This window comes from Siniperca chuatsi, linkage group LG21, assembly GCF_020085105.1.
Source record: "Siniperca chuatsi isolate FFG_IHB_CAS linkage group LG21, ASM2008510v1, whole genome shotgun sequence".
NCBI lineage: Eukaryota > Metazoa > Chordata > Actinopteri > Centrarchiformes > Sinipercidae > Siniperca > Siniperca chuatsi.
In genome coordinates, this window is record NC_058062.1 from 20,048,494 (window position 1) to 20,070,611 (window position 22,118).

A 22,118-nucleotide genomic window follows, 5' to 3' on the forward strand; every position below is an offset into this window, starting at 1 on the left:
TTTGGGTCTTTATTTGAGGCCTGGGCAGAGGAATGCTGACCTCTCCGGTTTCAGACACAGAGGAGGCTCTGTTTGCAGAGAGGAAACCCCTCTGCAGGCAAGTGGGACTCAGCAGTTGACTTTACACTGAGGGTAAACATCAGTGGGGTGTTGATGAGGTGAGGCCAGGTAAAAGCAGATAAAAAAGGAGATGGAGATGTTTAACCCTTACATACTGTTCATACTCTATACCCTCACAGCATGGTCCGATTCATTTTTGACCCGGCCCAAGAATCCCCTCATAACAAGTGCCTATACCAAATTTTGAACTACAGATCTATTTAGAATGACATTAATAAATGGGTGATTAATCTTTAATTAATGTTTCAGAGTCCTATAATATATATATATATATATATATATATTATTCTGAAATGGGCCATCCATTCTGTATAATGAGTGCTTTTGCTTTTGATACTTTAAGTATATTTTGATGCTAATACTTTTGTACTTTTAAGTACTATTTATAATGATTTATTTCAGCTTTAAATTCAGTCAATTCTTGTAGTGCTACATGTTCTACATTTATTTATACTCACAAGCTAAGTATGTACCACCTTCTGACCCCTGACAGCAGGGGGCACCACGGGTGGCCAATCAGATTTCTGATTTCGCCACCCTTGGCTACCACTATGGTCCCGCCCCTGCGTCCCACAGTGCCAACCCACCCTTTCTTCCATCTAGACAACTCAGTTCAGTTTGCATTCATGATTCTTTTGCTTTTACCTGCACGAAGATGATCATCAGACTGCTCATACAATTAGCTGCTCTCCCGCTCTGTCTAGCAGGTAATGTTACATGAATTTACGGGGCAGATAAATCCTACAGATTTTATTTCTTATCTCCACTAACACTGTATGTTTCAACTGTGTTTCTGCAGAGATCTCAGCAAAAAGTGTTCATCAGAGTCCTCCTGCCATGTTCAAAGATCCTGGAGAGAAGGTCCTGATTAACTGCAGCCACTCTAATAGTGATTTTAATATGATCCAGTGGTACAAACAGTCTACACGGAGCAGTGAAATGACTCTCATTGGGTATGCACGGTACGACTCTGTGACTGTTGAAGGTCCATTTAAAGAGATTTATAACGTGAGCGGGGATGGGAGAAGTCTGTCATCTCTTCATACTCTAACGCTGAGTGGAGCCGAGGACAGCGTGGTGTATTTCTGTGCTGCCAGTGATGCACGCTGCTGCATAAACCCTCTGTCTTCAACAAAAACTCTCTAACAATCACAGTAGTCACCTGCTGTAACCACACCAGCAGAAAACACTCATATCAGACAGCTTATCACACAGTTTTGATGCAATTCTTTTATTATTCAATAGGGTGTAGTGTTTCTCTCCACAGTTGCACATGTCTGCTATATGAATAATATATGATTGTTATAACGTTCAAAATCAAACTTTCATTGAAATTAAATACAACATGTGTACTGACATCAAGATGTTTGCAGGAAAAAAATACACAAGACTATTTCAGTCTTGCAGAAAACTGTTATCTTAAGAAATGCTGATTGAAATGGGATTTAAAAACCATAAACCCATGGTGGAGCATGATCATCCTCCTTCAAATAATAATCATTTTAATTTAAAAAAAAAAAGTTTAATCATTTTTCAGAGTACCTTACAAACCGAAAGATCTACACCTGTGATAAAACATTATAGAACAATGGGAACACTAAATGCACAAACCAATGACAAGTATAAGACATATGCAGTTAGATTGGAACCCGCCCCCACCCCCCATAATTATTAAGGAATTAATTTGTTGTTAATTACTTTACTAATTACGCTGCAGCGAAAGTAATGCGTTACATTACTAGTGTGCCTTTAAACCTGCAATAACTGAGTTTTTTTGGCCACTTGGAGGCAGCAGAAACAAGTTGTGAAAGTAATATTATCACTTTTTAAATTGCTATGGCAAAATTGTTAGCTAACAGTTGATTATTTTGTATTTTGTGTATTAACAATGTTTTATTTCTGATTTCTAGATTGTATTTTTTCATATTTGTAAATGTATTTTTAATGTATTAATTATCAATTCCCCATATTGTATTTAAGCTTGATTGCCCTCGATTGTTTTTAGCTTTCATTTTGGGTGGCTGTAGCCCTGCCACTGGTGTGTGTATGAATGGGTGAATAGAGAGACAAATTGTAAAGCACTATTTATAACAGCGCTACCGACAACCTTGCAAAGACAAAAAACAATGACTCTGTCCCACCTCTGCTCATAAGGCGGCAGTATATGTTGACACACGGAGAGAACTAGTGGAGTATGGTATTTGAGCTGATGGAGGATGACACCACCCACCTTAAGACTTTCTGTGTATTATTGCAACAGCAAGGCTGCAATATAACCCAACACTTTAAATACACAACATGATCATCTTATTCCTGATTTCAGGTAATAAGACGGTGTAGTCCCTCATTCGTCCAGGAGTGTTCTATCGTAGAAAAGGTTTCAGTCGTAGTCATCTGGACACTGTTTTCAGAATCAAGACGTTTCGGCTCCCATCCGGAAGTCATTCTCAATTGTGAAAAAATTGGACGGGAACTGGAAATTTAAGCTACTCTACAGATACTCAGGCAGATTCCTTCCTGAGGGCAGGGCTTATGTAACTCAGAGTAGCTTAAATTTCCAGTTCCCGTCCAATTTTTTCACAATTGAGAATGACTTCCGGATGGGAGCCGAAACGTCTTGATTCTGAAAACAGTGTCCAGATGACTACGACTGAAACCTTTTCTACGATTTCAGGTAATGTCAATAAACAGGGATGTTACTGATAATACAGCTGAGTGTTGCCTGTTGAATATTTTCTGATATTTATTAGTGCCTCTTCTGCAGGTGCCTCATTCAGTGGCCAAGTCAACCAGACTCCAGCAGACAAGTACAAACTTCCAGGAGAGACAGCCAAACTCAGCTGTGACCTCACCATTCCCAGCTACAATCAGATCCTCAGGTACAAGTGATCAGAGAGCGGGCAGTTACAGCTGCTGCGATACATGTTACAGGTTTCCTGAGGCCGGAGTGTCTGTGAAGATGGATGGGAGCACAGATAGAAACACAACCAGCACTCGGTACTACAGTGCAGCATACTTCTGTGCTGCTGGTTTACACAGTGCGAGAGCGGGGCTCTTACTGTGAAAGACTTGCCGCTGGAGGACAGCGGTGTGTACTTTTGCGCCGTCAAAAAAACTGCTTGCCATTTGTTTGGTATCGCTGAGCGTATTAGGATTCATATCATGATTTTCAGATCTGTCCTGTAGGTGGAGTTAAAACTCAACAAATGTTGCTACATTTTAGCCTGGAAGTTACAGCCACTTTGCCTTCTTAATGTTGCAACCATGAAAGAAGTGACTACAAACTGATGCAATGGTTTCCTCTGAAGGCCAAACCTGGTAAATGTCTAGACAATAAGGAGATGTAGAAGGAGTATTTTAATGCCACTGGAGACCTAAGTGAAGAAAAAGTAAAGAACGACTTGGTCTTTATTAGCATGTAATCAATACACAATACATTTTCTGGCTATAAACAGATAATGCACTCTGAACAGACACCAACATAATCCGAATTTTTAAAGTAATTTTAAAATCTGTCACCCAATATCACAAACATCACGCCACTTCTTCTCAGAGTCATTCCTTAGTCAATTCAAAACATTCAGACATCACGAACACACACACACACACACACACATACACACATACACTGGTTCGGTCAGCAGAACTCAGAAACACTCATAGACACTTCAAGCCAACTTTATTTTAACTCCCAGTTTCTCCCAAGAAATGTCATTCAGTATGGCCCAATGCACTGTCCCACTGTCCTATTTCCACCATTCATTAACACTTACACAGCTTTTATTAAACTCACTTTAGACCTACTTTTAATTCCTTTTCTGAAAGCAGGGTTCAAATACAAACCTTGTTTAATTATTTGATTAATTTAGGTACATGGTTAAGATATTATTTTGTATATTTGTTACCATGTATACATACAGTGTATGTATGGGGAGTATAAATGGTACTGTAGTATATAACAGTTGAGCACTAAACGAAACAGTGTAGATGTTTTCGACACCCCTTGGTGTCGGCCACACCCACCTCCAGTATAAATCCAAATACTGATTCGAATACATATTTTTGACCCAAACAGAAACAGATCTTTGTGATGCACCCCCAGTGTTTATACCATAGTCACCCAGCTACGCAGCAAGCTACATTAGTATGGAAGCAAAGTAAGCCCATATTAATTAATATTTTATAAGTAACTGAATATCAAATTGCAAAATCTAACCACTTCCCAAGTTAAAAATGTGTAGCACTGAAACATTTTACTTTGAAAACCATCTATATGAAGTGATGTGGTTTAAATTCCCCTCTTTGAAGTTTCAATACATTTCTTTTTTCAGGTTAACAAATTCAGATAGAAAACTCCAGTGGCTCATCTGAGCCTCCATTTCTTAGGTCACATGACCAAAGGTGACAACATTTGCTTACCAGCACCTCTAAAGCTCACTATTGTTAAATATTGGTCATTTAATCTGTACAAAAAACCCAAGTGTAAAAACAATGCAACATTTTTGTTGCCGTCGGACAGAGCCAGGCTAACTGTTTCCAGTCACCTAAGCTGAGGGCTCCAGCCTTCTGTTTAGACAGAGAGGAGAGTGGTGCTGATCCTGACTAACTCTCTGCCAGAGAGCAAATACGTTTTAGTGCTGTGGGACATTAAACATTAATCCATGACTTAGTTCATCATGATTTATGCATTAATTCAAGTATTAATAAATTACTAATTGTGCACCTGTATTACCAATTCCTTCCCCTTCCCTCCCAGACTGCACAGGTCAGTTTTCCTTTGGTCAGACTGCAAGACATCTCTTTAATACTGACTAGAAGTCTGGTCTAAAATTAAGTAATTTTCATTCTTTTTATTTATTAATAGTAAAAATCATCAGAGTATTTAATAAGCAAATGTTCCTAATTTGTGTTCATTTGGAAATTAGTTCCAAGAACCACTTTTCAGAAAATCTGGAGCATCTGACACACAAACACACACACATACACACACGCACACAAACACACACACACACAATCAAAACGGTTGCTCTTTAAAATTTTAAAGATGTCACATGATGTCAAAATGCTGATTTCAAACGATGGCACGGCAAGACACTGAACGTAATAACATTAAATAATAAAATCTGTTAAGTTCACTCTGGAATGGTATATTAAAAGGTGCCATTTTTGACCACTGATAGATGTTAATGAGGCTAACCATTAACTGAAACAGTCTGAGAACGCCTACTCGTGACAGGAGAGATCACACACTGTATTACGAGACGATCCCATCAGCTGCTGTCTCACTGTGAGAGCCATCTGCGTGCTGAGTGGATCAAAATGATCTCACCTCTCGTTATCTGCACTGTTTCTCTGCTCTGTACGGCAGGTAGTTTCATCCCAAAGGTTTTATTTATTGATTGTAAAACCTCATGTGACGCTAAAACTCATGTGGTTTATTATCTGTTATATGCAAATAATTCTTTATTTCCAGAAATGAGCATTTGTCCCAACCTGTTAACTTTACTGTTACCATCTCAGCTTGTTTTCCTGCTTGATTCCAGGTGTAACATGGACTGAGAGAGTCCAGCAGGCCCCAGGCTTACTGGTGGAGAGGGGGCACTCTGCTCAGATGAACTGCAGTCACAACCTGCATGGCAGTTACTACAACATGTACTGGTTTCAGCAGTTATCAGGGGAGAGTATGAAGCTGATCGTCCACACGGTGCCGTACAAGCCGCCTGACTTTGGGAACTTCAGCCAGGACAAGTACTCGGCCAGCAAGACTGTGAGTGAGAACGGATCTTTCACAGTGAAAAATGTGGAACCAAGCGACAACGGAGTGTATCTCTGTGCTGTCAGTTCAGTTCACACAGTGATGCAGACAGCTGTCAAGCTGCACCAAAATGATGACTGGCACGCTGCCTGATGTTACCTCACCACAATGGCGAACTGTGCACCGGCGGGGTTTCATTACTTCATTACAGAGAAGCTGGCTGAAATATCCTATTAGTGACTAAATGGAATGGCAATTTCAGTTTTTTTTAAATTTCATTCTTGAGTGGATGGAATATGTAATATAAGGGGTTACAAGAACAACAAACAAGAAAGCACTCAGAGAGCGCAGACCTTCAATAAGTCTGCTCAGTCTGCAAAATTTGATAAGGCTCTAAGGACGGTAATGCAGGTTGGTTGGTTGATCCAGCGCTTTGGTACAGACTGAAATTTCTCAACAACTATTGAAAAGATTGCCCTGAAATTGGGTTCATTGACATTCATGGTGCCCAGAGGATGGATCCTAATTTTGGTGATCCCCTGACTTTTCCTCTAGCGCTGCCATGAGGTGCACATTTGTGGCTTTTACTGAAATGTCTCAACAAATATTTGACAGATTGCCATGAAATTTGGTACAGCCATTCATGTTTCCCTCAGGATGAATTGTAATAACTTTGGTATTCCTTTAAAACAAGACGGTGTAGTCGCTCATTCGTCCAGGAGTGTTCCATCGTAGAAAAGGTTTCAGTCGTAGTCGTCTGGACACTGTTTTTTTGACGGCGCAAAAGTACACACCGCTGTCCTCCAGCGGCAAGTCTTTCACAGTAAGAGCCCCGCTCTCGCACTGTGTAAACCAGCAGCACAGAAGTACGCTGCACTGCTGGCGCGAGTGCTGGCTGTGTTTCTATCTGTGCTCCCATCCATCTTCACAGACACTCCGGCCTCAGGAAACCTGTAACATGTATCGCAGCAGCTGTAACTGCCCGCTCTCTGATCACTTGTACCTGAGGATCTGATTGTAGCTGGGAATGGTGAGGTCACAGCTGAGTTTGGCTGTCTCTCCTGGAAGTTTGTACTTGTCTGCTGGAGTCTGGTTGACTTGGCCACTGAATGAGGCACCTGCAGAAGAGGCACTAATAAATATCAGAAAATATTCAACAGGCAACACTCAGTATTATCAGTAACATCCCTGTTTATTGACATTACCTGAAATCGTAGAAAAGGTTTCAGTCGTAGTCATCTGGACACTGTTTTCAGAATCAAGACGTTTCGGCTCCCATCCGGAAGTCATTCTCAATTGTGAAAATGGTCTGAGAACTCAGATCTTTTTACTTTTTAATCTATCGCCATCATCGGGTCTACATTTGTCAAATACTATGGTTTATGACTAAATCTAATGACATTCCCATCAGCCTCAGCTATACTTTGTGTTCATTGCTAATTAGCAAATGTTAGCATGCTAGCACAAATCTAAGCTAGTGAACATGGTAAACATTATACCTGCTAGACATCAGCATGTTAGCATTGTTTTTGTGATGATGTTAGCATGCTGATGTTTGCATTTAGCTCAAAGCATTGCTGTGCCTAAGTACAGCCTCGCAGAGATGCTAGCGTGGCTGTAGACTCTAGAGTCTTGCTATTGTGCATTTTAATCTGGACGTATGGCAAAATAGATATGAGATAATCAGGCTGATTTTTAAATATAAATCAGACTCACTAACACATAGTTATGACAAATTTATCATGTTTCTTTAGCGCCACCTAGGGGTCAAATAACTTTAATGTGGTTGTCATCATGGTTTATGTCAAATTTCCCACATCTGCAGGACTTCTAAGCAAATAGTATGGCAAATGAAAAGTTGACAAAACAATCTAACCACAAGGTCCACTCAGTAGCTGTTCTGGTAAAAATGAATGTATAATGTTTCCTATGTTCGCCGTTTAGTTTAGCATGTTATCATGCTAACAAGTACAATTGGGATGGAAACGTCATTAGTTATGCAGGTTATTAAATTTGACCTGATTATGGTGCTAAATGAAAATGTGAGTATATGCTGCTTTATAAATGGCCACATGGTGGAGCTATCCGCACCGAAAACATGCACATCTCACAATTCTCACAGGTTTATCTAGAGTAGATCAAAGGCTTTTGAGTAACACGCCCAAAGCTGTAGGTAGGAAGAAGTCAAAATGATCTGCTTTCTCTTTTTCTGTTTTTTTTTTCTTCTGTTGAAGAAACCTTCCGTCTGGAAAGGTTTTCTCTGTTGTCCATCACAAAATAAAGAATGTCCCTCTTTTTGTACCTAGGTGGCTGTCTGGGTATTGAGGTCCATCAGAATCCCTCTGCTCTCCCTGGTAACAAAGTGTAGCTTTGAACAAACTGACTACAGAGTGATGCTCTGGTGCCAGCAGCCACCTGGACAGAGATATGAAACTCACTGGATATGTGAACCATAAGGATGTCAGAATGGAAAAGCCATATGAACAGCAGTTCAACATCAGAGGCGATCTGAGTGGGAACGAAGCAAAAAATGTCTCTGATATTCCAGCTGACTGGAGCTGGGGCCAGTGCAGTGCACTACTGTGCAGCTTGCTATGCACAGCCTCTCTGCTGTTTCCAAACACTCTACACTGTCCTCCAGCATCGGTGGTTTTGTACATGACAGTGAACAGCAGGCACCTGCTTCTGTGGTTATAATTTGCTTTGATATCTTATCACCATCAGCTAATGCTTTTGTGTGATGCAGATTTCAATATCACTGGGGTTTTGAGCGGGAATACAGCAAGAAAAGTTCCCTATCTCTTACTGACAATGTTGGGTAGAATCCTTAGCAGTAATCTATTATAAATGATTTATTGCTCTCCTAAAATTGTTATTAGATTAGTCATCCTTACCTGTATTTTAGTCAGACAGGAGCAAAGGAGGAAGTTTGGTGACTTTGTCATAAAACGACAGAGCGTCCATGTTGGCAGGAGGTCGGGGTGGATGGATGGGACAGCAAAACATCAGACTTTAACCGCTTAAAACGTTGTTTTTTTACAGCATGACCACGATTGCTTCATAACCTTAACCACATGTTTGTTTTTGTAACCATGACAACAAAGGTCACCTTAAGCAAGGTTAGCCTCATGTTTGTATTTATTTTAACCCAAACCATGGTCTTTCCCTAAACTTAACCAAGTTGTTTTTGTGCTCATGGACACCAGCATGAGTCCCGATGGTTTTGTTGAGCCCCTGACTTTTCCCTCAATGCCACCTTTAGGCTGAAATTTCCACCATTACAACAGATATAAAAGCTGATTGCCATGAAATTGACTGTGCATACTCATGGATTATGAGTCCTTTGCAGTGGAGCCGCTCCTTAAGCTTCCAAGTACTTTCACCCTGAGACCAAAATGTCAAATTTTCACACAACCGAATATTCTCCAATAGGCAGATAGCCCTGAAATCTTCTGAGCTTTCAAAGGGCGATAAGGGGCATTTTCATCTAGTACCACCTTTACATTTTTACTCATAGGCTACCAACAGGACTCAAAGAATATAGTCTCCAACACTTCTGTATTATGGGGTGTTAATAAGACTATAGCCTTTTGGCCGTTAGCAAGTTTTTAGACTTCTGGTCTATCTTGTCCAAATAATTGATTTTAAACAGGACATAGTGTCAAAATGACCTATTTTGACACTATGTCCTGTCCTGTCACCTTATTAGGCAAATTAAAATGCTGTGTAATATGTGATAGAAGAGCCATTTGGACTTGAGTGGAGCAGGAATAAACATGTTTCTCGTTTACCTGATAGCATGTGAACATGAGGCACAGCATATTAGGCACACGTATGCCACACGTGTGACATAAAACCTTTTCATCTTCCTCTGCATGTGCTGCCGTTTGCACCACAACACTTCCATTTCCTGCTTCAGACACACACAGCGAAGAGTTCTCAACATGAACAGTGCTTTATTTATAATCATTATCCCACTCTTCTGGATCAAAGGTACATCAAGTTATTCATTTTTGCTTCATCACTGTAGTTTGATCATATGGCTTCATTTGAATTAACATTCATCTTTTTTTTTTTTGCTCCTTTCTGCAGGAATATCGCCAAATCAAAGTAAAGATGTTCATCAGACTCCAGCTGATCTGCTGGGGGAGAAACACGATAAAGTCAAACTGACCTGCAAACACAACATCAACAACTATGACACTATTCTGTGGTATCATCGCTCACAAGGAGACTCTTCTTTAAAGCTAGTCGGTTTTACAAGTTATACATCTGTTCAAACTGTTGAAAAATCCTTTCAGGGTAGTTTTAACGTAAGTGGAAATGGTGAGAAGGAGGCATTACTTCATTTGCTCAAACTGAGGCATCCCGAAGACAGCGGGCATTATTTCTGTGCAGCAGTCACACCACAATAGAAAAGCCCCAAATTCCCCTACAAAAACTATCACCCTGCACACCTGGAGCAAACCACATGAACGGGACAGTGGGAGGAGCTGCAAAAATGAAGAAATGGCAGAAAGACAGCGAGACAGGCAGAGTTTTTGTCCCTTTCTAGCAGACAGTCGGTTGATCTTCTGACTTCATATTCAAACAGTTCTGCAGAGATTTCAGCTGGTTCATGAGATTCAGCATGATCCGGCCTCATCTCGTCATTCCCATCATCATCTGGATTGAAGGTACTCTCAAAACCACTTTGTCCGTCATGGTTTTGACTTTGCCCTCCAACTTCTCTTTATATGCATGGTGGGGAATCGTAGTGAAAATCTGGTTTGATACTTACTGATCACCTTATTTGGTACCACTATCCTACTGTTTATTATGGGTTTATATGTTGCAACTAATGGCTTTATTAATGTTTAATAAATCATTTACTAATGCTCTAGACTTGAACAACTTTTAACCCGCTCATCTACTGGACTGTTTAACCACTTACCTTCTGGAAAAAGGCTGCAGAGCATCTGGACCAACTCTCAATTTATAAAGAACTTCTTATATACTTTTACTTGATAACTTCAGATGAATTACTAATGTTTGTTGTTGGAAATTAGAAAGTTAGACCCATTACCCTTAAGGTTAGGGTTAGGGCAAAAATGTACTGGGGTTAGAGTTAAGAAGTTAGGTTTGAGATTCTCAGTGGCTCCCTCCACTCAAGTCCATCTACTAGGCGGTTTGGAATAGGGAGCCAAAGGCAAGGCACAGGCCAGCGGACGCCACTTATGACTCCATGCACCATGTGGACCCCCATTCAGCCAGGAGGAGCCCCCAAATCACATAGTGGCAGCGGAGGAGAGAAGAAAATAGGAATGTCCAAGTGACAGTGGGGCATCTAAGGAAAACCTGGCTGGTGTTAAGCATCCAAGCTGAGACGGTTGGGGTTAGGGCAGACAAGTCATTGAGGATTCAAAACCAAGGCCAGAAAGAGAGTCCAAGATCCAACGATGAAGATGATTAAGGTTAGAATGAACCAGAATTGTGCTCCAGGTTGGGAATAGCTGTTGACACAAAGATGATTAGGGTTAGGCATTCAAGATGAATGGCTGGGGTTAGGGTAACCTGTTGGTTAAAGAAAAGGGATCCAGAGGTGCTCCAGCAATAAAATGTTTAGGAATAGAGATTCTCTGCAACTTTGGGGCGCGGGAATAAAAGAGTAATCCTACTGTCATATCAAATTTCATATATTTCCCTGCAGTCTCCCATCCAGGCTGTGATCAGCAAGTCCATTTTCAATGCCTGTGAGCTGCTGGTCCCATGGGAATAGCACGTGTAATTTACATAAACATTGTCTATCTTTGGGTTTTGAACTCTTATATGGACTGGATTGGAATTTATAGACTAAACAATTTATCAAAAAAGCAATTGGTAATGAAAGTAATTATTAGCTGTAGCTTTAATTTATGATTGCAGACCCTTGAGTTTCTCAAAAGGGTTTTTAACTGATATGATAAACATTAGTACAAAGCTATTAGTTACAATGTATAAACCCTTTGTAATAGAGAGTACCTTATTACAAAGTGGAACCCATTACTCTAATGAAACAGGTCAAGTTTTAATTGTTACCTTTACTCCGTCTTGATGAGCATTAAAACATTTCTCATGGCTATGATCCACTGACTTAAATTGACATAATTTACTGCGAATGCCCATAGAGTTCCACAAGCTATATTAGAGACATGTAACAAAGTACAACCTACCACTGTTTCTTTCTCTCTCGACAGGAGTTTCCCTCAGTAAAGAAATGCAAGTGCTTCAGACAGCTGAGCTGCTGAGGCCACAGAACGATGAAGTCAAGCTGACCTGCACACATAAAAACCCAAACTTTAACACTATTCTGTGGTATCAGCGCTCAAAGGGAGACACTGCCCTGAAGCTGATCGGCTACATGTATTACAAATCACCATCCGTTGAACCATCATTTGAAGGCCACTTTAATGTGAGTGGAAATGGAGAGAATGAAGCATATCTCCACATCCTGAGCCTGAGGCACCCTGAACACAGCGCAGAATATTTTGGTGCAGCAAGTTACCACAGTGATGAAGACAGCTCCTCTCTCTTACAAAATCCACGATGATGTAGCAGATATTAACACGCTGATGTGAAACCGCTGAGATCATGTGATGCAGTTTCAAACCACTGCGACAATAAGCACCTACCCTTCAACATAATGCTCGTTTGGTTCATTTTAACTTACGTAACTGTGTAGATCTGAGGAATAAAATCATTAAAGATGATAATAGTCATTTTAGTAGTCAGTTATTGGTAAATACTAGAAGTTATTATCCTTTGCTCATCATTCATATCTGTTATGCTCATGCTTGCTGAAATTTGGGGATTCAAAGACATTGGTAGAACGTTTCGGACCCCCTTGAAAATAAGATCGCAAGGGGTTTATCCTGATATATAATACATCAGACTGTGGGCAGGAACAGAGATGGTCAGATGATCAGATAGGCTCCAAAAAAAACCTTCACTTTAACTTATTTTGTTCAGCATACAGTATACAACATGCGGCATTATTCTCAACATTTTGAGAGTGATCACTTATGGTTTCAACCTGTGTGAGGTTTGTTTACAACCTGTCTGATCATTTGATTTGATCATTTGGCATTAGTGTGAGGCATGGTCGCAGCCAAACACTTTTTTCTCTGGTTTGAACAAGATACTTTATCATTCAAATGAAAAAGCTGTGCTCATTTAACTCCGAAACACACTGTTTCTGGTTTTGACTTCTGCCTGCCACACAACTCAGTAAGCCTTTGTTCCCCTATAAATCATTGAATTATACCAGCTCTGCCTCTCTACCTGCGTCCAAACTCTTGTATTCCCTGTGTTCCCTGCTTGAAACGTGACAGAACGATCTGACCAAGGTGGACCCAGCAGACACGGTTTCTGATGAACTTTATGATTTAATTTTGGACCTTATCTATATAAGAGACTTTTGGAAAGAGGCTTCTTGTGAGGAGCACAGGGAGGCAGCTCTATCTTTGGCCCACAAGAAATTGGCCTCTACACCTGGGCTCCATTCCTGAGTGGCTCACAGACTTCCTCTGTACCCCTAAGCCTCAGTCTCAGGTCCCCAGCTATCATCCTGAACTTCAGCCCCAGGGCCCCTAGCTTCCAGCCTGCTAGCCACCAGCCTTCACTCCGGCCTGCTAGCCACCAGCCTTCACTCCAGCCTGCTAGCTTTCAGCCTGTTCGTGTCCTGGAGCCACATTCTGGAAAGCCCCCCAGAAGGAAGCGTGGCTCCCGCCGACATAGTGCCTCTCCACTGCCCAGCTGCTCATCCTCACCAATAACCAAATGTGAAAAACAGTCTCAAAGCTGCTGTCCGCCTAAAAATTTTATTTAAAGGCACTATCTTACATTAAAAGGGGGAAACAGTGAAGGGTGCGATCCAAGCACTGACTGTCGCAACCAGCTATTATCACAACATGTACCCACAATAACCACTGGCAGCTGCTCTTTAAAAGAAACAATAGCATTTATTTAACAATGAGCACGCATAGAAGGTGTGTGTGTGTGCGACAATGTTCTTTGTTTCTATGTCAAGCCTCTTAGTGCCTGTTCCTGAGCTGCTGGAATCACCTGGACTTTACGAGCTGCAGCAGCCTCCTGATCCTCTTGAGTTGCGGCAGCATCACTGGCTCCACCGGCTCCTTTGCCGGCCTCCTGTCCAACCTCCAGAGGGGTTTTGTCTGTCACCGGCCTCTTGAGTTGCTCCACACAACTGGTCATCCTCCAGACCTGCTCTGCCCTTCGGTCCTGCTTCCAGGCCCTCTTCTCCACACCTGTGTACATTAAAAAGTTGAATAAACCCCAACTGTGCACACTGCACCAAACACCTGATGCTGAGTAGAGTCTACAGACATTTGTCGTCATACCATTAACTGAAAATGGTGGCTGCCACTTGTGACTCTGCATTCATTTGCCCACGGCGCTGTGTAAGAGTACAAATGTGTGAATAACCAGGTTGCTCATGTTCCATGCAAACAGCATAATATGGTCCACACTGGGATAACTTATGTGCGCAAGGGGGTCCTTAAATATAAGATATGAGAAATGATCTACACTCTGAAATTAGCATGAAAGTAATTTATGACCACAGGATTGAGATCAGGACAAATCCAGGCATTTTTTGATTAATAGGTATCGGCTATAAATCCAGATGTTCGCTCGTAGAATGACAGATTAAGTGGTCAGTTTCAGTGAATTATAGTTATCAGCAGTGAATGTGTGAGCAGAGCTGCGTAGAGTTTTGTATCTATTTCAGTGGCATTTTGAAACTAAAGTGCTGCTGTTGGTTTAAAAGAAAAAAACTGGTTTGTTAATGCTGAGGTCAAAAAGTGTGTCTAAATCCTCCTGAGGCCGTGCAACAGATCCACACTGACAGCCGTTCTTTCTACAGATGTATATATGCAGCAGGTAAAATAAGTATTGAACACGTCACCATTTTTCTCAGTAAATATATTTCTAAAGGTGCTATTGAAATGAAATTTTCACCAGATGTTGAAATCCACACATGCAAAGAAGTCAAACCATAGATGTCCATAAATTAAGTTATGTGTTATAATGTTAAGAGACACAGGGAAAAAGTATTGAACACATGAAGAAAGGGAGGTGCAAAAAGGCATGGAGAGCCAAGACAATCAGTAATTAGAAAGCAATCCTGCCCCTTGTCAGGGCAAATTAATATCAGCTGGTTCTGTCCCAACTGATGGCCTATAAATTACCAATGTGTCACAGAAGAAATCTCTCATGATGGGTAAAAGCAAAGAGCTTGCTCAAGACCATTGTAACTTTATTGTTGCAAATGATGGCATTGGTTACAGAAGGATTTCAAAACTTCTGAATGTTTCAGTGAGCACTGTTGGGGCCATAATCCCGTGTGAAGTGTAAAGAACATAATTTCACCATAAAGTGGCCACGACCAGGTGCTCCTCGCAAGATTTCTGACAGTGGAGTGAAAAGAACTCAGAAGAGTTGTTCAAGAGCCAAGGACCACTTGTGGACAGCTTCAGAAGGACCTGGAATTAGCAGGTACAATTGTTTCAAAGAAAACGATAATGTTACGGATAGAGCAGGCCGGAGACACCAAGATGAGACAGGAGGTATTTTATTGTGCACGATATGACAGGCAAAGTGGGAATGTTACTGATACCTTTTGGCTAGCCAAACTGGAGATCTGGGGCTGCAGAGCCACACACGGGAGACTGGAGGGCCACGGAACCGGGAGCTCTGGAACTGAGAAGGCGTTAACTGAAACGAGGTAGGAGTCCGTAACGTAGTCTTGGCTTGATACTGAGATCTGTCCTATACTAAATGAGACCAGACACTAACTGAGGTGCGGGATGAGGTTTTATAGTGGAGTGGAGTACTGATGAAATGCAGGTGTGTGATTAATGACAGGTGTGAGTGATTACCGGCTGGTGAGGACATGACAGGCTGTGACAGATAAGTAATGCACGCTCACCACGCAAGACTCCATTACTGAAGAAAAAGCATGTTGAAGTGCGTTTAAAGTTTGCTGCACAACATTTGGACAAGCCTGTAACATAATGGGAGAATATAGATTGGTCAGATGAGAACAAAATTGAACTCTTTGGATGCCATGATACACACCATGTTTGGAGGAGAAATGGCACTGCACATCACCCCCACAACACCACACCAATAGTGAAGTTTGGAGGTGGAAACATCATGGTGTGAGGCTGTTTTTCAGCAAACGGTACTGGAAAACTTCATATAATTGAAGGAAGGATGAATGGAAAAATCTACAGAGACATTCTTGAAAAATCTGCTGCCATCTACCAGGATGATGAAGATGAAACGAGGGTGGACATTTCAGCAAGACAATGATCCCAAACACACAGCCAAGGAAACTCTCAATTGGTTTCAGAGAAAGAAAATAAAGCTGCTAGAATGGCCCGGCCAATCACCTGACTTGAATCCAATTTGAAAATCTACGGAAAGAGCTAAAGATCAGAGTTCATAGAAGAGGCCGACGGAACCTTCAAGATTTGAAGACTGTTTGTGTGGAAGAATGGGCCAAAATCACATTTCAGCAATGCATGCAACTCGTCTCTCCACACAGGAGGCGTCTTGAAGCCGTCATTACCAACAAAGGCTTTTGTACGAAGTATTAAATGAATTTCGGAAAGCGTGTTCAATACTTTTTTCCCTGTGTCATTTAACATTATAACACACAACTTAATTTATGGATATCTATGGTTTGATTTCTTTGCATGTGTTGATTGGTGGAAATTTCATTTCAATAGCGCCTTTAGAAATATATTTACTGAGAAAAATGGTGAAGTGTTCAATACTTATTTTACCTGCTGTATATATTAGAAAACAGCAGCTTTTATTTTCTTAATGCAGAGCTAATTCAGCTGTGTACATATCAAAATAAAATAATTGTTAAAAAATATAGTGAAAAGATCACTCCCCTGTGGGGCACCAGTGGACGTGTGAGTTTTACTAATGTTATGTCTAGAGAGAATGACAGACTCGTGGGATTCACAGGGCCGCTGCTTGACCCTGTCCAATCATTAATGTACGTACCAAAAAGAATGCTCTCAAGTCAGATATTTTATTTTTATTTGTGCCTTGCCTTTTGTTATCACAAAGAATGGAAGATGAATCCACCAAAGACAAGATTCAGCCAGTAAGTGGAGGTAGAGTACATGGTACAGAGGTTCTCAGATGCATGTGGTGATGAATTAGCACCTCCCCAATAAAAAAAACTCTTGCCCTTATTCACTCAGAGCAAAATCATGTTTTTCACACAGCAGTACAGGACAATGTCTTCATTCATGTATGCATTTGGTATTCTCTTCGTCTGGTTTCCAAGTAAGATCTTAAATTTGAACAAATTCTCCAATATATTAAATATAAACCCTTTCTCCTCATCTGTTCAACATCAATATGTTCATCTAAATTGTCCACAGGTCAGGTCAGCAGTATCGCATTAAATCAAAGTCCTCCTCAGATACTGGAGGAGAGCACCGAGGTCCACATCAACTGCAGCCATGATGACAGCAGCCGTCCAGTAATGCTCTGGTACCAGCAAACAAAGGACAGTCGGTCTATGATCCTCCTAGGGTTTGGATATGGAACAGGTGCCCAAACCTACGAGGGTCAGTCTGAAGAACAGTTTGAGTTGAGAAGAGAAGACACACTAAAAGGAGCTCTGATCATTCGCAGAGCAACCCCGTCACACTCGGCTCTGTGTTTCTGCGCTGCCAGTGCACAGTGATGTGGTTTAATGTCACTCCCTCAGTGTTTTTTCTTCAGTTGTTGCAACTGAGCATGTGCAGATTATAAAGCGGGGGAAAGCAGCAGAGTCTCTCTCAAGATCCTCCAGCTAAACGATGCTAGAGTTCACCGCTATGTCGCCAGCTGGGATCAGACTTTTTCTTCTTGTCTTGCTTCTATGTAATGCTTCTTTAAGATTAAATAAGATCTAAAATGAATAACGTGAAAAGAAAAATAGCATCTTCATTATGTCATACAGCAATATTATGAATGGTTTTGCCAAGTAATGCATGTATCAACCGTATTTTGAATCTCTTTTTCCACAGATCAAGCCAAGAGTGTGACATTTCAGCAGTCTCAGCCCAAAATAGTCGATGTAACAGACGGGGTAGAAATTAAATGTAGTCACGATGACAACAATCTCTATGTGATGCTCTGGTACCAGCGAAGACCATCCACCCGACCATCAGAAGCCGTTTATGGATCAAATTGAGATTGTACGGGAAAGCAGACTGAGAGGAGCTCTGATCATTCACAGTGTGAATCTGTCAGACTCAGCTGTGTATTTCTGCGCAGGCAGTACACAGTGATGTGGTTTGCTGTCACTGACTTACTAAAACCCTGCTCCATGTTCCAGAAGTTTTCAAGTTCAAGGTCCTTAAAACCAGGATGTTGACACAGCTGAAATATTTCAAAATGACAAACACGCACACATTAAAGTCAGAAGAAGGACACATTATTGTGGGAGAGTGCTGGTCTTATCAGAATAAACAATCCTAACTATTTCAGAGTTGTCTAATTTGCCCGAATCATATTTCGGTCCGTTTACATGACTCCGTCTGCAGGAATTCATATCAAAATTTTAGAGTAAAACAAACTTTTATCTATCATCTAACTTAATGTTGTGTTAAGCAGGGTTTTAGTCAAGACCACCTCAACCGAGACCAAGTCAAGACCAAGACCAGAGTGTTTCGAGACCGAGACAAGGCCAAGACTTTGAGGGGTTGAAACCAAGTCAAGACCAAGCAAAAATGTAACTTAGGAACAACAATTTATCACCACATCCCCCTGCCCCTGCCTCACAAAGTGAACACTTCATTAGCTAGCTTTACATCCCTCAACATACAGTATGTTAACTAAATTAGGTTGCAAATAGCTAGCAAGCAACTGAAACTAGGGCCCTGAAACACACAGTACATACAGTACATTTCGTAAATTAATAGCTTTTATTTGCTTCAATCAAAGAACTCAACCTGCCTATATATGGGACAGACAATTTTATTACGTAAGATTTGGCTGACATCGCCTCCCAGCCACAGCCACAGCTTCTTCTCCTGTCTCCTGCATTCACTTTCTTGGAGTGTGTGTGAAGGGGGTCGGGGAGGGGTGACAGTAACAAAAATTTCTAATCGGAAATGAGTCAAGTTATTGGTTGCATTTGAAGCAGGAAGGTTTACATCCAGTCACAGTAATGATGTTAACAAATAAATCAGACAATGTACAGGCAATTTAGTGATATCCCCGCAGTTGTGGTCTTGACTGGTCTTGAAATAAAATCCTGAGTGCTCTTTGTGTGAGACCGATACAAGATAAAGATAAAAAGGTAAAAAGAAAAGTGATTTAGTACAGATTAAGATAGCAAAAAAAGATGAAGATAACGATAAAGATGAAAGTAAAGGTATGGCAGGGATAGAGTAAACATAAATGTAAAAGAAAAGGCAGCAGTAATGAAAGAGTAAAGACAAAGATGAAGGTAAAAAACAATGGTAAAAGTAATGGCAACAGCAATGACAAACATAATGCTAAAAATGAGAAGACAAAGATGAATTGATAAAACTGTAGGTAAATTTTCCGCTACTTGGCCTGCAGTGGAAATTGTGGTCTTCTGCAAGAACAAGACTGCAAATGCCTTATAAATAGTTACATGTATATATTTGAATGTGTGTGAATGACTAGCCCACAGAGTCATGAACAACGTGTCTGGCTTACCCTGCAGTAACTCTGTCATCGGTTCACTTGAATGAAAAACAGCAGATAAACAGGCCAATGTGGTCACCTTCCAGTCAGCTTCTATCTCTCTGCTTTTGAACAGTCTCATTATGTACTCAGCCAAGAAGGAGACACATCTGTAACGCTGCAGTGTGAACGAGATAATGAAGAATATTTGTACATGTATTGGTACAGACACGTAGGCAGCGGGGAAATGTAGCTGGTATCATATTCTCTTAATAAAGGCATATGGACCACTGACGCTTCTTTCAACAAATTCAAGACCATGTCACGGCCTGCGCTGCTTAACTCCACTCTGCACACACACCATGTTGAGACTGGAGATTCATCTGTGTATTACTGTGCCTCTAGACTACCACAATGGCTCAGACACACTCTGTGGCTAAACGACAACCCCAATACCAAAATAGGACTGACAAACATCAGTGCTGTATCACTAACACTACATGCAAGAAACACTCCTTCTGCCTTTCTCTGTTACCTTTTAATGTTTAAACCCTCGACTGATACGTTTTTGAGGGTGGTAAACAGTGTTCTTTTTGTGCATCGTACCAAGAAACACAGACACACAGACAAGCTATCCGCACTGACGTGTCCAATTTAGTTGTACCTTCTTTAACAACAACTTCATTTTAGATTCAAATTGCAGGTCAGTCTAACAAAGTGCAATCAACAACCAAAATGGGTTGACTTTAAGAACCGAAATACTGCATCACACCTTTCAGAATGTCTCTCCAAAAATTACTTTGACTTGACGAACTTTCTTTACAAAAGTTTGTTGTTGAATTTTAGATGTAATTGTATCTTTATTTTTATTTATTGGATTGTAGTTACATTACTAACGGTAAAGAATAGAAAACGAGGGGGCTGTCATTCAAAGTGTGTCATGGGGTCAACTCTTCAACATCAGAGTGCATAGATCGACTATACACGCCTTGCTCCCACATCAGTGACCAGGCTCACTACAGAAATGGCTACCTCCAGTCAGGAGATCTGAGGCTCTTAGCTAATCTAGCTGAAAATAATAGCATAAGGTGAGTGTGCATGTGAGGTCTTTGGGTGGGTTGTTGTTGCGGTAAATTACAGGATTTTATGTATTTGTCTGTAAGAATTAAAAATTATAGCAAGTGATGTTACACTGCAATATGTGTGCCATCAAAATGTAAGCCAATGTAGCTATATTGTTGTGATTGTTGAAAATGTATCTACAACTATCAGGGATTGTTTAAAATGTCTGTCATAGTTTGGTAGTGCACTGGATATTTTACCAACTTTTGTGTTTAACAATATGTTGTACAACATTGGAAGTCTTGGGGAGGGTTTAGAGGACCCTGATGGCACACATAAATTTGCCCTACGTAGACTTGTCTTGCTTTCAGAGTTTGATATGCAAACATGCGCTAACGTTCACTGTTATATCAGGTTAGCTCATGTCACATTTTTTATTTTAATGCCTACATTTATTTTTAATAATATTTTTGGGGCATTTAATGGCATATTCATTTATTTATTGAGTCATTTCTTTCTTTATTTAGTTTTGATTCTGCATTTATTATATGATTATAATAATATGGTATAAAGTAATAGTGCATGAACTGCCAAGTTAAGTGTAGCTAATTTATAATGAGACGGAGGATATTGCACAGCAGTACTAGAGGTATGAATAAATATAAATAACAATAAATAGGGAATTTTAAACTGAAAAGGGTATATTGCACAGGAGTATTAACACAGGATATTGCACAATTATTTCAAGTATTGCAGAGATGTAATGATCAATGTCCAGTTTAATGAGCTAGGGTCATATAGACTGACACTTAGAGGGAGGAGTTAAAGAGTTTGATGGCTACAGGCAGGAATGACTTCCTGTGGTGCTCTGTGGTGCTTTTTGGGGGAATGAGTCTTCCACAGAAGTTACTCCTCTGTTTGACCAACACGTCATGGAGTGGGTGGGAGACACTGTCCAAGATGGCATGTAGTTTGGCCAGCATCCTCCTCTCTGACACCACCGCCAGAGAGTCCAGCTCCACCCCCACAATGTCACTGGCCTTACGGATCACTTTGTTGAGTCTGTTAGCGTCCGCTACCCTCAACCTGCTGCCCCAGCATGCAACAGCATACAGGACAGCACTGGCCACCACAGACTCATAAAACATCCTCAGCATTGTCCGGCAGATGTTGAAGGACCTCAGCCTCCTCAGGAAATAGAGGCGGCTCTGGCCCTTCCTGTAAACAGCTTGAGTGTTCTTAGCCCAGTCCAGTTTATTGTCCTCCCAAGTACTTGTAATCCTCCACAATGTCCACACTGACCCCCTGGATGGAAACCGGGGTCACTGTTGCCTTGGCCCTTCGTAGGTCTACAACCAGCTCCTTAGACTTTGTCGCATCGAGCTGCAGATGGTTCTGCTCACACCATGAGACAAAGTTCCCCACCACAGTCCTGTACTCAGTCTCATCACCACCGCTGATACAGCCCACCACA

General features: G+C 41.0%; 1 long non-coding RNA gene and 1 gene segment (V, D, J or C); both read left to right on the forward strand.

Annotated features, from left to right (window-relative positions):
* The first annotated feature begins 5,198 nt into the window (after positions 1-5,198).
* LOC122869519 lies at positions 5,199-6,028 on the forward strand. The segment is given in 2 exon segments: positions 5,199-5,220; positions 5,664-6,028. Coding segments are annotated over 2 exon segments (387 nt in total).
* A 3,678-nt stretch (positions 6,029-9,706) lies between these two features.
* On the forward strand, positions 9,707-12,219 carry LOC122868583. The gene is made up of 3 exons (XR_006376149.1): positions 9,707-9,868; positions 9,968-10,551; positions 12,091-12,219. It is a non-coding gene; the product is annotated as an uncharacterized LOC122868583 (long non-coding RNA).
* The last annotated feature ends 9,899 nt before the right edge of the window (positions 12,220-22,118 follow it).